We start from the raw sequence: 15,839 nt of genomic DNA, 5'->3' as shown, positions 1-15,839 counted from the left end.
TAAACGCCTTTCACCGCTTGCTGTACAATGATTATTTAGGAGTCATAAAAGAGTGCAACAAACGCCTCTCAGGTTTACTCTCTACTAAATTTCAAAGCAGCTGTCAAGAAGTGTCTACAAACGTTGTATAAGAGCTTTCACCAAAATAATAAAGCTTGAGTTTAAATATGTATCTATAAACGTTGTATAAAAGTTGCTTCTACTCCTATACCGCGTATACATATAATGCTGTAGTTGAACAGGTTCTCCAAACCAGTATAAACAAGAGTTTTACAGAAGTTGTAATAAACTAATTGTACAGTTATTATTCAGCATACAGTTGAATAAAATCACAATGGAAGCGTTTCTTATACAAGAAATTGATTTTGGGTAAACGTTTTACTGAATACGTTAGACAACACCTTTGTGTTGCAGTTGTATAGGTTCTCCAAACAAGTGTAAACAAGGGTTTTATAAAAGTTGTGGTGAACACATTGTGCAATTATTATTCAACATGCAGCTGAACAAAATCAAAACGAAAGCGTTTCTTCAACTGGAAATTGTTACTTGGGTAGTTACTTTTTTTTTCAATGACCACCGATGACTGTTTCATTGATAGATTATATTTTTAGAAATATGAATCCCCAGTAGACGTGAGCTTACAAAAGCTTATGTAAACAAACTTTTAAGGCCCTTTACATGCGAACCGAATTACGCTCACGCAAACCAATACCACTTTCGGAAAGGTGAGAGTTGCCCCTATCCTAGAAAACTAGTTAGAATCAAGTCGACTTCGGTTAGGCATCTTGATGGCATTTGTGACAGCTGTCAAACTTTCCGTTTCCGTTCCGCTTCCGCCCACATTGCGTTTGGGCCTTAACGGTACTGCCTACGGTGACTACGATGGCGAATACGATGGCGCCTACGACGACGACAACAGCGAATTTCCCCCCTTTATTTAACGTCGGTCTCTGTTCCGCAATCTAGTGCCAATCACCGACGGACATCGATTGCCATCCATTGACGGCAACCGAATGTGCAGGAAGGCAGCTTCCACACCTGCGTAGGATATCGCACCCATTCACAACACACACATGGGCCGGGACCAACGGCTTTACTTCCCTTCCGAAGGAAGACGTGACCAGAGATTTTTATGCCTGAGAAAAATCCCACCGACCTCGGCTGGGATTGAACCCAGACCCATTGGGGTGTTAGAAAGCAGTCACGCTTAACACTACACCACCGACGCCGGCTAACAGCTAATTTGTAACTTACCATTTGTCTAAAATTTGTTTGTAAATATCTAATAGCAATTACCTTTGTTGTAATACTACCTTCAACGAAAATAAATTTTCTTGCATTGCCATAGTCATCTGGGAGGAGGTCCGCGTCTAGTGCTTTCCCCAGGAACCGTTCACGACCACCAGCTACCGCCCGTCCAGTCTTGGGCGTATCCTGCGAGGCATCCTTCAGCTTGCTCACAATCTCCGACACTGGTGAGAGACCAGTAGACGAGCACTTTTGCAAGCCGTAAACTCGCTGATTCACGGCAACGTCCAAAACTCGCGGCGGACACATTATCAGCGGCTAATTTACCAACCAGACCGTGTTCAAATTCGCACACGGTGGCGAGACTCTCGATAGAACTACACGCCGAAAGCGTAACATCCGGACACGATGAACCGGCCTCCCGGGAGGCAAGGAAAATCATAAGCACACTTACACACCACTGGTAACGATACCGAGAAACGGATCCAATAAACGTCATTCTCGCAAAAGCAAACTCGTCGTCTTCGAACGGCAAAAAAAAGGAACTCGGTGAGCAATTTTGTGATACGGAATTTCCACTGAAAATCAACCGGGAATGCACGAATTTCACCACACCCAACTGCGAAACACGTTCAGAAGCACTTTTTTTCAAAGGGTTCTATCAGCCCTTTGTTGAATAACTAGCGCCTTTTATTGAAAATATGCTACAGAAGCGATACATTTCCAATCAGCTTCAAGTGATAACGGCTCGGGCAATGAACTGTTATAAGACCTGTTTATATGCTAAGATCTTTTTTAGAAAGTTACAGGATTTTGCTGGTCACAGAAATGTTTGGATTAATGAATCGCTTCGACTGCCTAGCAATGGAAGTGTTCTTCCAGTTTCCTCCACTTTTGAAGATTCTCACGCTTTTAGTTCCATTCTTAAAGATGTAGTCGATAAGCCACAAAAGGGCTCTGGCCCTATGAACTTATAAGAAGATCCGAGTCTTGCTAGTGCATCAGCACTTTCATTTCCGTCAATCCCGCAATGACCAGGAACCCAATATAAGTTGACTTGATTATGACAAGACAATTTTTGAAGTGATTGAACACACTCTCAGACAAGTGTTGATGTACATGTCGCCGACTTTAAAGCAGTTAGAGCAGCTTGACTGTCGGACATTATGCATATATTTGAACTCTTATAGTTTCTACGTAAACATATAATAGAACACTCTAAAATTGCTCGGATTTCAGCTTGAAACACAGTTGGCCATCTGCCCATAGGCCAGTTACTCCCGCCTCCACTTGATTGTTCAATCTTGAACCACAGACAAACAGACATAACACTCGCAAGTTGACCATCGAACAAGCATTTAACAGTAAATTTAAAAGTATCGTAGTTGGTAGAACCGCCACCTGTGGCGCACATAATCAATTGCCTTGCGTTTGACGTTTACACACAACCGCCATCTGTTCAGCATACTACCCAACACAGTGTATTCAACAGATGGCGGTACTGTTTTAGCGACGATGTTTTACAGTGATAAATATTCAATGTGTTATGTCTGTTTGTCTGTGCTTGAACCATCTGTATAGAAAACAATCGATCCTGGACGAAGAATCGGACCACCAAATTGCCATGAATTACGCCCAGGGTCAAATACTTGAAAAGTCGATTGAAATTGTATCTTTTCTCCATCCAGTCTACGTTGTTCCTTACTAGAGAGTTGATACTAACAGTTTTTAGAATCCTAAGATGTCCTTGGGTACGAAAGTGACCCCGTTGGCTTCGTACCACTCCAGGACAACATTTGAATAGTGGCACGAAGCTAGATCCGGCCATAAGATCGTAGGGCCCTCGTGTAGCTTCAACAGAGGAAGCAGATGCTTCTGTAGACGCTCATTGAGGTAGATCTCCCCGTTTACAGTCCCGGTAGTCACGAACGGCAAACTGTAACGAACACGAACTGGTAAAATTTGAAAGTTTCTGCTTCCTTACTTCTTCCGAAACATCTGCTGGGTGGTGAAGAACAGTAGCCCTAGTAGGAATCTGCCTTGACGTAAGTCTCATCATCCATGATGAGACAATGAGGCTTCATCAGCATCTGGGTGAACAGTTTCTGGGACCGTGACTTTCCCACCTTATTTTGCCGTTCGTCACGATTTGGAGCCTTCTGCACTTTGTACGTATTTAGTCCCTCCCGGTCCTTGGCTCTCTGAACGAAAGACTTGGACAGATTCAACTTTTTAGCCACATCCCTGACCGAAGCATTGGAATTCCGCTTAAATGTTTTCACGACACGCTTGTGATCCTGCTCACTAATAGAACATCCATTCTGACCGCATTTCTCCTTCCGTTCGATGCTCAGAGTTTCGTAGTAAAGTTTATTCACACGACTCACCGTTGACTGTACGATTCTGAGATGTCCCGGTGAGAGAGTTAAGGATTTTCCAGGTGCTTGCGCAAAATCAATTCGCGACGTTGCTTTTCGGGTGACGCCATTTTTCAAACTTTCGAAAAACTGACAGCGATAAAAATACAGTATAAACAATACACTCTAAACTACTTCTAGCCAAAATTTTCAAGAGAAAATACCCAATGGGTAATTTTCTACAGCGTTTTTTCCGTGATGTGGGATACACTTTACTCCTCGAAATCTCGTGGTATTAGAGTTTAAAAAAGTGTTATCCATTTTTTTACATCAGAATTACATCTAGTGATTTTCTTCATAATTTGCTTGAAATGTTTCGGAAAATGCTCTTGAGGAGGATCTCTTTCAATTCTATTAAAATTCTCCTTAGATTTTAGAAATATTTGTTCAGCTATGACTATATGAAAAATGCACTTTCTTCAAAAATCTCACCAGAGCTACATCTAAATCACGTTTTTCAGAGTTTCCACCATACAAAAGTGTTTTTTTTTTTAAATCCATGGCTATTCATTTCAGAGTGAGTATCCATTAGTACCGTCCCAATGACGCGTTCATCTAGATAAAATTGATAAATAGCAGGTTTTTAGCGATGGGCCCAACATTAGAGCCATTTCCCCTACCATACCGAATCTACTATTCTCGTGCTGAAAATTTGACAGGATCTCGAAATAGGTACGTTTCTGGGATTATGAACTAGTTTTATTGGACCACAAATGTTCAAATTTGGTGATCCAGTTCTTTTATCAGGAATGAAGGATGGACAAATTCAGATTGTTCCATCGATTGCCACGCCGCATCTCAATCTTCCTATCATCAGGTCAATCCTTTGAATCAACCCTCCGAAACGCATCCAATTACATCAGACATCCCAACAATGCACCCAATAAGTCCCCTACCCGATCTCCTCCCTTGCAAGACTGCCTTCTTCGCCTGGTCTCTTCACACAAGCTCTATACCAAGGGCTGTAGGTGAGTGCAGAGCAGACAAAACACACCGAACAGGACACGGTGTGAAAAATCGATTTCTGCTTCAGGGTTGAATGGACTGACTGCTGCTGCTTTCTGCTGTCTGGGCGCTTCCACTCATCAGCCCGGGCACTGCCGGCTCGGAACGGGAATCGTTGCCAATTCTCTCGAATGCGTAACTACCGAACCCGAACAGTTGGGAAACTCTGCTGCACCGTCCCATCGAACACAGCCGTTTACCAGAGTAGTGAAGAGTGAAAGTGACTCCCACCTTCACCTTCCACTTCGACTTGGGATGCCACTCTCCTCCCTCTACACTCTATCGTAGCGCTCTAGAACGTATCAAGTTCGGGTGTTCTGATGTTGTGTACGGGGAAACCGGGAAAGGACGGCGGCGGCGGCGGGCGACGATGATGATGTCTGGTGCTGCGTCTCAATGGATGAGATTGCGGAATATTATCGCACAAACTCGGAGGGGGAAAACCTGACTCCTCGGAAATATAAGGGATGCTTGTGCAGGGAAGCGTAAAGACACATACGGACTTTTGGCCCCGGGAGAGAGGGGTGGAACATGTGTTTTTCCATGCGGTTCGGTGTGTTGGTAAGGGTTTGTTTTTTTTTTTTGATATTTAAAACTCACAAAGGGAACAAATTTCTCTTACAGCCAATGTAATGGCAATTGTTGCAATGGACTGCCACGTTTTTCAGAATGCATATTTTAGTATAAAATCTTCACGAGATGATTTTGTAGACGCAATGCATTTGGGGAAACGAACTTTAAAAATTGCAAAATTATTTTAAAAACCTTCCGGGGACCATATTACATGCCACGAAACATTTCAAATTCTGGATACTTTCCATGCAAATCTGTAATAGAATCTTACATTCCCCGGTTGGATGAAGAAATCATCTGAGGGCGATGGAGACGCACGTTGCATCAAAGTGAAAGTGAATCCAATTGCATAACATTATAGGCATAGCGCATAATCAACCGAACGTGTAGGCTTGCTTCTAAAATGGAGTATATGATTTATTCATACGACCTCTACCGGCATTGTGTGGAGAGTGGAAGGTTAACGAACGGTAATGGATCGAAAACACCTGTAAATGGAGGAGAAAGCTACCGCGAGCGCTGGTTTTGGGAGCCACAAAATCGATACGTTTGGAACATTTGAACGCTTTGTAGTATTTATATTCTTTACTAAAATTATGAATGGCAAGGTCCATGGTTTTCGGCGTTGGGAGGCAATGCTATACTAATATCAACATGAAGCTCTAGTGCGATAATTTTTTAGCTAGAGAAAGTTCTGAAGAGGAGAGGTTGGTAGTTCCGTTAGAGTACGGCAGTGTGAAATTAAACAGTAGATGAAATCAATGCGACAATACTAATCAAATGCACTCTCCTTTACCTAGCTCACACTTGATGGGTGAGGAGAATTGAGGTGTTTTCTCAAATCCACAGGCAAAAGAGTGCACGTTTGACTTGCTCATATACTGTCTGCGGCTTTGGAATAGTTCTCGCTTCGTTTATCACTACCTAAAGCCCTACGTTGCCGAAAGCCTTTCCATGGGATGGTGTGTTATAATGCAACTCTTCACGGTTCACGATATTCGATCAATCTGAGCAAGATTAATTTTCGTCTTTCGTATTCCATCTAGCACAACTTTTTTTTAAATTGCACTACTCATGAAGTAATTTATTTGTGCGGAAAGAGGAGCAAAATCAAACAGTAGCTGTCAAAACATTCCGGAACCGATCACTAGCGGCGCTGCTGTAAACTAAATTTGGCGTCTTAGTGGGATACCTGTATAAAGAGAGAGAGAGAGAGAGAGAGAGAGAGAGAGAGAGAGAGAGAGAGAGAGAGAGAGAGAGAGAGAGAGAGAGAGAGAGAGAGAGAGAGAGAAGGATTAGTGATTTCCATTTGATTCCACTACCTTATTTGCTTATCCTTGATAGATACGCGTATGTGCAGACTTCTTCAGTGTCTTGTACTAATACTCGACAGAAGAAAATCATCGCATTTACCGAATATATATTAACACAGGTACATTTTCACTTAGAAACTAGGTAAACTTAAATTTAATTTCCTGTAGGAACAGGTACTCCGCTGCTTACTCGTAGATGTGTCCTAGGTAGTAACTTGAAAAGCCATGTGTGTCCATTTCCTTGATCCCTGTTGAGTAAAGTTGAATTACGTTGTTTGTTGATCTCGAGGCTCTCTGCAACATCCAGTTTCCATGGTGTAGATACGGTTCGTAAAATCGTGATGTCCTCCGTCGATAGTTGGTGGTCCTCTGTGAAGATGTGTTCTGGAACCTTTGATTTGAAATCATATGTTAGGCCTTTTTCCTCTTGCTTTTTGGTCTTATTAACCTCCGCTATATGTTCTTTAAATCTAGTTGCTAAAGTTCTCTTGGTTTGTCCTACGTATACTTTGTTTCAATGATTACAGCTTATTTTATATACACCTGCTTTATCTAAAACATCTAGTGGGTCTTTAGTAGATCCTAACAATGATTTCAACTGATTATGTCTACTGGCGAAAATTGTTTAAGCTGTGGTCTTAGCTTACAAGTAATATCTTAATCAAATGGAACGAACACTCGTTTCAAGGGTTCAGTTGCTGCGGTGAGGGTTATAAATAATCTCCTTTGTAGAATTCTCGCTTTTTTATCGATGATTGCCTGGATTGTGGTCTCCTTGAATCCGTTGAGTCTCGCTGTTCCGAAGATGTACTGTAATTCCTTAACCTTTCCTGTATCGTTGCGTGGAAGAGTCTGCATCCGATGAATCATGTGGTGGAAGGCGGTGATTTTCTGCTGGAACGAATGGTTGGAAGTATAGAGGATAACTCTTTTGGTGCTTGTTGGTTTCCTGTAAATTTCGTATTCAAGCGAAGATGATGATGATGACGATTCCCTGATGACTAGAATATCGAGAAATGCGAATTTCCCGTCTTTTTCTACCTCGTGAGTGAATTTGATATCCTTGTGAGTTCTGTTGATCTCATCTAAAATTTTTTGGAAGGGCTTCCCGTTTAACTACGCTGAAGATACCGTCTACAAACCTCCACCAACGGTTTGGTAATAGTCCTTTCTCCTTCAGAATTGTCTCCAATTTGGCCATGAAAAGTTCACACAGGAACGGGGATAGGGGGTTTCCCATTGGGGCTCCTTTCGGCTGCTTGTTACCTCGGAAAGAGAAGTAGTTCTCTTCCATACAAAGGCGGGTCAGCTTAAGGTGCGTCCGAACCTTGTTTCTCCATGCTGCATCCTCTCTTTGTGATAATAGCCAGTCCTCCAAGTGGTTGATCGCTTCCTTGACTGGTACGCTGGGAAAAAGAGCTGTGTCGTCGAAAGATAATCTTGTCCTCGTTGATGTCTCCTGAAGATTGTAGTTGCTGGGCGAACTCCTGGGTGTTACTAACTGCTTTACTCTGGAACTGATTCGGGATACTCTGGAACTCTGTGACTAGCTACTTCGCTAGTTTGTGGATGGGGGAACCAACTGCAGACACGATCTCTCGCATTCCATTCCCAACCGTATAGACAGCTTCGAGTAGATCCCTTACAGAACATAGTGAAACGCGTGGAGAAAGAACTGAAGGAGTGCAAATCAATATTAGGAGATGGAGCAGGTCGTTTACGGGAATCCAATACCATTCTACCCAGGATCAAAGGTCTCCTCAAAGTCCAAAAACCGGGGAATGAAATGCGAGAGATCGTGTCTGCAATTAGTTCCCCCACCCACAAACTAGCGAAGTAGCTAGTCACAGAGTTCCAGAGTATGCCGAATCAGTTCCAGAGTAAAGCAGTTAGTAACACCCAGGAGGTTGGGACGTCATATTCAACGGCCGTAAAAGAGGGTGGACGGGTCTACAACCGATTGAGATTGAAAGATTGCCTTGCAAAAAGTACTCCTGAAAATTTCAGCGGTGGGTACCGAGGGGTAACTCAGGGGTAGTCAAGATAGCCCATCAAGCGTATTTCGTAACATCATATTCAACGGCCAGAAAAGAGTACTCAATTTTTCGAAACGAGATTTGACTTGGTACCCCATGCTTCCCAATGCAGAAATTTTCAGGATCACTAGTTTATAACCCCCGCTAGTTTAGACCCGCCCATCATTTTTTCAGGTCATTGAATCGTCACAGAAGATGATTGATGGGCTATATATAACATTTACTATTTCGAATTGAGATTTGACTTGGTACCCCTCGATACCCAACGCTGAAATTTTCAGAAATACTAGTTTAAAGGGGTTTAAACCCCACCAAGGCCAGCCTACCCTCTTTTCAGGCCGTTGAGCATAACGTCACAAAAACGGTGTGTATTTCAAAAGATGCGGGATATCATTTTGAGCAACTTCTCCCAAGATACCTAGTCTCTAAACCGTCAAAAAGAAGGTTAGAAAATGTTTTTGACCGTCTTTATGCAGATTTGTGCTACTGTGCGCCGGTGGTATAGTGGTAAGCGTGATTGCTTTTTACTCCAAAGGGTCTGCGTTCAATCGCATTCGGCGCTCAGGCATTTCTGAGGCATAACATCTCTAATCACGACTTCCTTCGGAAGGGAAGTAAAGCCGTAGGTCCCCGGTTCATGAAGATGAAGAGTCGATAGTTGGTAGGTTCCAGGTATGAGAGCTGCCTTCCTGGCATAGGCAGCATTGGTACTCAGCACGGAAAACAAGATCGACGGAAAACAAATCAAAGAAAAACAATCGTTGATTAGTTTGGTATCTGTATCGAACACTAAAGTTTTAAAAATTTAAACAACAAATCCTACAAGTAGATATTGCGAAAATTTTCTCCAGTTAGACTTGAGTGATTTAAATTTCGTAGAGCTCATATTTTGCTTTCGGCTTTCACTCTTACCGTTCCCATCTTGGAATATATCTTACGCTTGGTTTCAATGACACTTCTTCGGATGTTTACTTTTGACTCCTTTGTTCTCAAGCTTTCAGCTGATCATATTTACATAACAAAACCAGCTGATGAATTCGTTTGAGCGCGAAAACGTCAAGGAAAAGCTGAAATGGTAAGAGTTCTAAAATCCACATAAGGTTTAGGCAGCTTCGACCTCAAGTAACATTTAACGTTTTATGAAGTACTACAAGGCTTTAATAAAACAACATTCATAAAAAACCCTTCTTCTTCTTCTTCTTCTTCTTCTTCTTAGCATTTCAAGCTTATTGCATATCGCATATTAGCTCATTGCGTGCTCTCAACTTAGTGTTCTAGATGCCACAGTTATTAATTGAGAGCTTTCGATGCCTGTACCACTTTTGCATTGGTATAATTGTGTGGCAAGTCCAATCATACTTCTATGCCCAGGGAAGTCGAGAAATTTTCCAACCCGAAAAATTCCTAGAACGAACCGGGAATCGAACCCAGCCACCTCCAGCATGGTCTTGCCTTTACCGGCTGAGCTAAGGGAGGCCCCTGGTCAAGATAGTTTTGCCTTTATTACATCCACCAAAACCTCGTTAAGATTAGAATCTGTGTAGTTGGCTCACCCTGAAGAAGAGTGTATTATTGAGACATTTCAAGAATGACTTTCAATGACATAAAAGTTAAATGACGAATACATTGAGAGCCATTTGAAATCCTTATTAAAAGTACAAAAAAACGCCATTTGGCATCAATACTTGTGCCATTTGCATTTGACCCTTGCTAAGCGCACCAAAAATTAAAGCATCAAAAAGGGATACACAAAAACAAAATACTAAAATTATCGAAACTCCTATTGTCACTCAGCACATTGTGTCAAAATTAGATTCGGGACAGCTTGGGCACATCCATCGGCACACCTTTGGCATACTTTCGACATACCTTCGGCACACTTTCGGCACAATCTCGTAGGGTTATTCGTTGAAGTTATTCACAACATTACGTGCTGTTTGTATACCAGAGGAACTCAGACCAGCAGTTCACTTATAAATCTAAATACGAACTGTAGGTTCTAGAGTGGGCTCAAGAGAAAGAGGCTGTTAATCAGACCCCATTAGTACCCTTAATTCACCAAAATTTCGCACACCCGCCACTTCCCGCGTCATCCTCAATCCGATTTATCCTTGCGATTTCAAACCAAACCATTCAAGATGTCAGAAATACCGGGTTTTTGGGATGGGTATTTTACAAACAATCGCAGCTTGCTGGCACTAGCACAATCAGCACTCCTGCGGCAGACTGACATAAAGATGACCCAAGATTGGTGTGCGGAGTGACCTACCCCTTGTATTGTGGTCTATTTCTAGGTGACAGATTAAATCTAACGTGAAATGTGCTTCGGTAGATCAAAAAAATAATTCCGCCTTCGGAAAACGTTTATTTGACTAGGGGAAATGACGGCTTCGGCATGACAGACTATTTTCGGCAACCCAAATTGAAACGGTAATTTCACTGGATTTTCTTAAGAAAACACTTCGCTGAATGCATTAATACCCCGTTCACATTAGAGCGTATATCACGTGATATACGCTGACTTGCAATGAGCACTCATACATCTAGTTTTCACTGGAAATCCTTTGTATGAGTGTTCATTGCAAGACAGCCTATATTACGTGATATAGGCTGTAATGTGAACGGGGTATAAAACTATTCATTAGGCTTTCAGCTTCAATTTGATTATATGTTTACCACTGAGAAAAACCAATCTATCAGGGTTTTCTTGAAATGAAACACACTCACTACAAAATGCTGCTGATTTCGAGTTGCCGATGAAAACACAGCTGTTTAACACGCAGCTCAAATAGAAAGGTTGCCGAATAAAAAGAGGTTGCCCACAATAGTCGCTCTCACTAGAGAAGATTGGAGCATTGTAAAAGCGTTTCAAAACAGTTTTTGATAATTCTTTCGACTGAAATTGTTAGAGCAGCTGGCAGCAAAAGATTGTAAATAAGCCAATACTGCATATGTGTGCGTTCCTTAGAGAAAAAGGCTATAGAAAGACGGTCGCTGCTTAGGTTGCCGAGAATACGTAAATTCCCCTAATTATTTTTAATTTAGGAAACAAAATATAGTTATTTGTTATGTTAATCATTACTCCCAACCGAGACAATTTGATGATTTTCGTAATCTCTTTTACTGCTCATTGATGAATTGACGAGAATAAAGTTATTTTAAAGGAAAAAACACCTTGAAAAACGAAGATTGTAAAAAAGCAAATAACAATATGACGATAGCATAAACATTAATTTTCCCTAAACTGTTTTGCTTTCATGAAATCGCTAACAAATGCAAAATATTAATGCGGCTTTTATAAAGATAATTTGCAGACTGAACTGTTTTTATCTGAATCCATTTTGCTTGATCCTATTCTGTTTAGTTTTATGACGGCATTAATGGTGGAAAGCCCCGTAACGTGGGGATGTAATATGTAATGTCATGTAATGTAATGTAATGATACCGTAAGTTACGGGATGTAAGATCTACCATCGATTCCTAGTCTTGACTACTTCAAACTAGGGGAACAGGATTTTTCAATAATCAAAGGAACATATCTTAGTCCTTGTTACTTTTTTTTCTTTTTTGATAGTGATAAGTCCCCGAGTTGCTTGGACCTAGGATGATCTTGAAACAAACAAAAAATGTTGGCAAAGTTGCCTGGAAAAAGTTAAACGTCAAAATTTGTTTATCTTTCCACAGTTTTGTTGTGCGATCATTGCAACGATGTTCTACTCCAGCGTTGGATCAACATGTTGCATGACATTATTGATAAGGGCAATTCATCTATTGGAAGCAGTTACATCAGGAAGTGTATCTACGTACCTTGGAACAGAAAGTTCTGGAATTGGATGCCTTTTCTCTTCCCTCGACAGCATTGCTAGAATTAGGGGAAATGCAGGTAATGTCGGCCTAAGTGTCGCTAATTTAGGCCCATACATAAATTCAGCAATCGACTAAATTTTCAATAGCAACCAAAAATATCCATTAGTAACGTCCCAATAACGCGTTCATCTAGATAAAATTGATAAATAGCAGATTTTTAGCGATGGGCTCAATCTTAGATCCATAGGCCAACATTAGAGACATTTCCCCTATTACTCGATTATCCTTTGGCATTTCCTTGTGAATCTGCGTTTGAAAGCCCCACTCGATTATGTTTTTCTCTGTCTCTGGGCGGATCCATCTTTTTAGTTTTATTACAGTTGCAGGTTTTGTGATAAACTTCATTGACACCAAAATGCATCAATATATGCTTTTTGATCCCGTTTGAAACCTAACGGTTTAATAATTGCTTTTATAACGATAAAACACCTTTAGGGAGCAATTTTTCGTAACATCAATAAAACAAATACCGATTCATTTACTGAAAACCACAAACCAACCTGTTTGTGTTGTTAGTTTTTGAGATTGAGCTTTAATTCGGGAAAAATCAGCATACATAATATAGAAATGCATAACGGCGGTGGTCACTACCCGAGTGATATCAGTATTATCAAGTCATAAAAAGTAACAAGCACTAAAATGTGATCCATTGATTACTGGAAAATCCTGATTCCCTAGTTGGAAGTTGTCACGACTAGAGTTCGGTGGTAGATCTTATATCAGTAACGCACCACAAAAAGATTACCTCCCAACGTTACTGGGTTGAAAAGATAAAAATTTACAAAATGGAACGAACTCACCAAGTTTAGCCAATTGAAGGTTGCCTGACAGGTGTTGATGTAGAAGTCCAAATTGTAGACGAAACTTGACGAAGATCAACATGAACTAGTCCGGTTTATGGTAGTTGCGTGGAATTACTTCCGTCGATTTGAAATAAACAAATGTTCGGATGTATGTAGTCGATTTTTAATGTGCATTTGGCAAGCCTTTTCGTGGCCAATAGTCAGGTTCAACGCTGTGACTCAATGAATGATGGAACTAATGATGGGACGAATGATGGGACGCCTCGTGGAGGTTCTAATTGGCTTCGGAACAGCTTCTCAGCGGCAAGTAATAGGGACTGAGGAACTAGAAATTGTCTCCTGGGCCTGGTTTTGGCCAGATCAGCAACCGATTATTGATTACAAAAAAACCCCATGGAAAAAAACAAACGTCAGGTTCGATCATAAGCAAAGCCTACTCCTTCTGTAGTCGAAATACGTATTTGTCATGGATACCAATTTTATTCAAGCATTCTGCTAACAACCCATTTTCATTACTTCACGATAGACAGAGTTTTTAAGATTTCGAAGGCGGAATTTGGTGGGATCAATCTGATTATAAATTAATTATATATGCCTATTCCTAAATATTACTAAATACGTGCCGGATTTCGCTACTTTACGTTTTGAAACCTGGCAGAGTGTTTGCAGCACCGTTGTTTTTATGATAACGGTAGTATTTAGATGTGGCGCTTATTGTATGTGAAAGTGACCTAGGAATGGACGTGAATTACCAGGCATTCGGATATGGGATGCTGGATCTGAAGTAGAGCTATCACAAACTAACTCCCGGACTAAAGCTATTTCAATTGTCAATTCAAGGATGATTAAAAGCAGATTTCATGAATCAAATTGAAGGGTGGCCAATCAGAAGTGTGACACTTTTTTTTAATGAAACACTCTACTACACAGTCGACTGCAGTTCTTCAGAATGCGAGGAACTTCATTTACAATCTGTAATGATCTGACAAACTAATGGTATGAAGTCTATGATTGTGCATGGATATTGTTCGTATCGAACATTTTGTTTAAATAAACATTTTTCGATTATTTTTGAATAATCAAAATTAAAAAAAAAAAATCCATTCCGGGTCTTCACAATTAGTTTACTTAACCTTATTTGATTTCATATCGCAGGGTCGCAATGGTTCACATTTAAACAGATTAAGACAACAGTCTATTGACTATCACCATAAACTCTCTTTCCTTCTTCCAGATATTCGGATTTGGATCTCTTTCCTTGGCAACAACGCGAGATATATACAAGAGAAATAAGAAAGTCAAGATAAAAAAAAAACAATATACAATATTTATAGCGAAAAAACCGAGATAAGAAAAGGATCAATTGCTTCCTATTTACAATATAAAACCAAACTTAGCAAATAAATTAGCAAAAACGACAACAACAAACTTGAAAAGACGAGGACTTTATCCCAGAAATCACCACTCAACCCGGTCGCACTAACCCGAGACGAGCAACGTCATCCAAAATCGACCGTTTTCGAATCTATACCCGATAGAGAGCAAGTCAGAAGCACTTCGTTACCACCCACTGAAATTTAAAAAAAAACCCAACATAGCGGTCAAAACGTTTCGTCAGTTTTCTTGAGGATCCCACACGAGTCAAACTTGTAAGCCCTCCCCCCACAACGACCCTTGCACAACCGCATTTCGAGACGACGAGATTAAACCGAACGCGTGTACCTATACTTGAGCATCCAATAACAACAACAACAACAACAAAAAGGAAAAATTCAAGCAAACCAAGAGTCAGATTAACGACAATCAACACTTAGCAGCACTACAACAGCAACAACAACAACAACAACAAACAGAAACCTACACCCAAGGCAAACCAGGAGTGAAATTTAAAACAACACTACAAAGTAAAATACATTACCAGAGCGCATTTTCGCCAACTCTCTGTGTGCGTACGTCGCTAGTAGCAGCAGAAACCACCCCGCCACCTGAGATTCGTCCGCGAATCGAAGCTTCTCCTATTGGTCGCTCCTAGCAACGGACGAAAGAACATCGGGGGTCCCCGTTATCGCGAAAGCGTGCGTTTTCCAAAAGCAAAAGCAGATATAAGATTTAAAAAAAAATCCTTTATATAAGAGAAGAATTTCCACTACTTTAGCTAGATTACAGCGAGTGCATAGCACAAAACTCCCCTGAAACGGCAACTGATTAAAAAAAAAGTTGATAGTGATTTACCACGTTGTTAGAGCAAGAGTATCTGATTTAGAAAGAAAAGCAACAGCTAATCCATCCACACAAGTATCGTACTAGAAAACATACAAAAGAAGGTAGACCGGAAGCATACAATGATGGCGAACGGTTTGGAGACAGTACAGCAAAACGGTCGCTCCGGTTCAATCGGCAGCGGCCAGGAAGACAGCAAGACGAACCTGATCGTTAACTATCTGCCACAGACGATGACCCAGGAGGAGGTCAAGTCGCTCTTCTCCAGCATCGGTGACGTCGAGAGCTGCAAGCTGATTAGGGATAAAGTTACCGGTAAGTACATGGAACCGGGGAAGACTATAGTGCAATAACGGG

General features: G+C 41.1%; 1 protein-coding gene across 2 annotated transcripts in view; it reads left to right on the top strand.

The window, feature by feature from the left end:
• The window catches only part of LOC135713339 (ELAV-like protein 2), a 46,538-nt gene that overhangs the window by 20,757 nt on the left and 9,942 nt on the right, over positions 1–15,839 (top strand). For both annotated transcript variants that reach the window (XM_065236445.1, XM_065236444.1), the window contains exon 2: positions 14,497–15,797. In XM_065236445.1, the coding sequence (XP_065092517.1) occupies positions 15,605–15,797 (193 nt within the window). In that variant the 5' untranslated portion in view covers positions 14,497–15,604. The remainder of the gene's footprint in view (positions 1–14,496; positions 15,798–15,839) is intronic.

The sequence above is a fragment of the Ochlerotatus camptorhynchus genome, unplaced genomic scaffold (genome assembly GCF_037179485.1).
Source record: "Ochlerotatus camptorhynchus isolate MF236.1 unplaced genomic scaffold, CSIRO-AGI_Acam_v1.1 ptg000550l, whole genome shotgun sequence".
Lineage (NCBI taxonomy): Eukaryota > Metazoa > Arthropoda > Insecta > Diptera > Culicidae > Ochlerotatus > Ochlerotatus camptorhynchus.
Note: the sequence above shows the minus strand (reverse complement) of the source record. Positions and strands in the feature narration are given on the sequence as shown.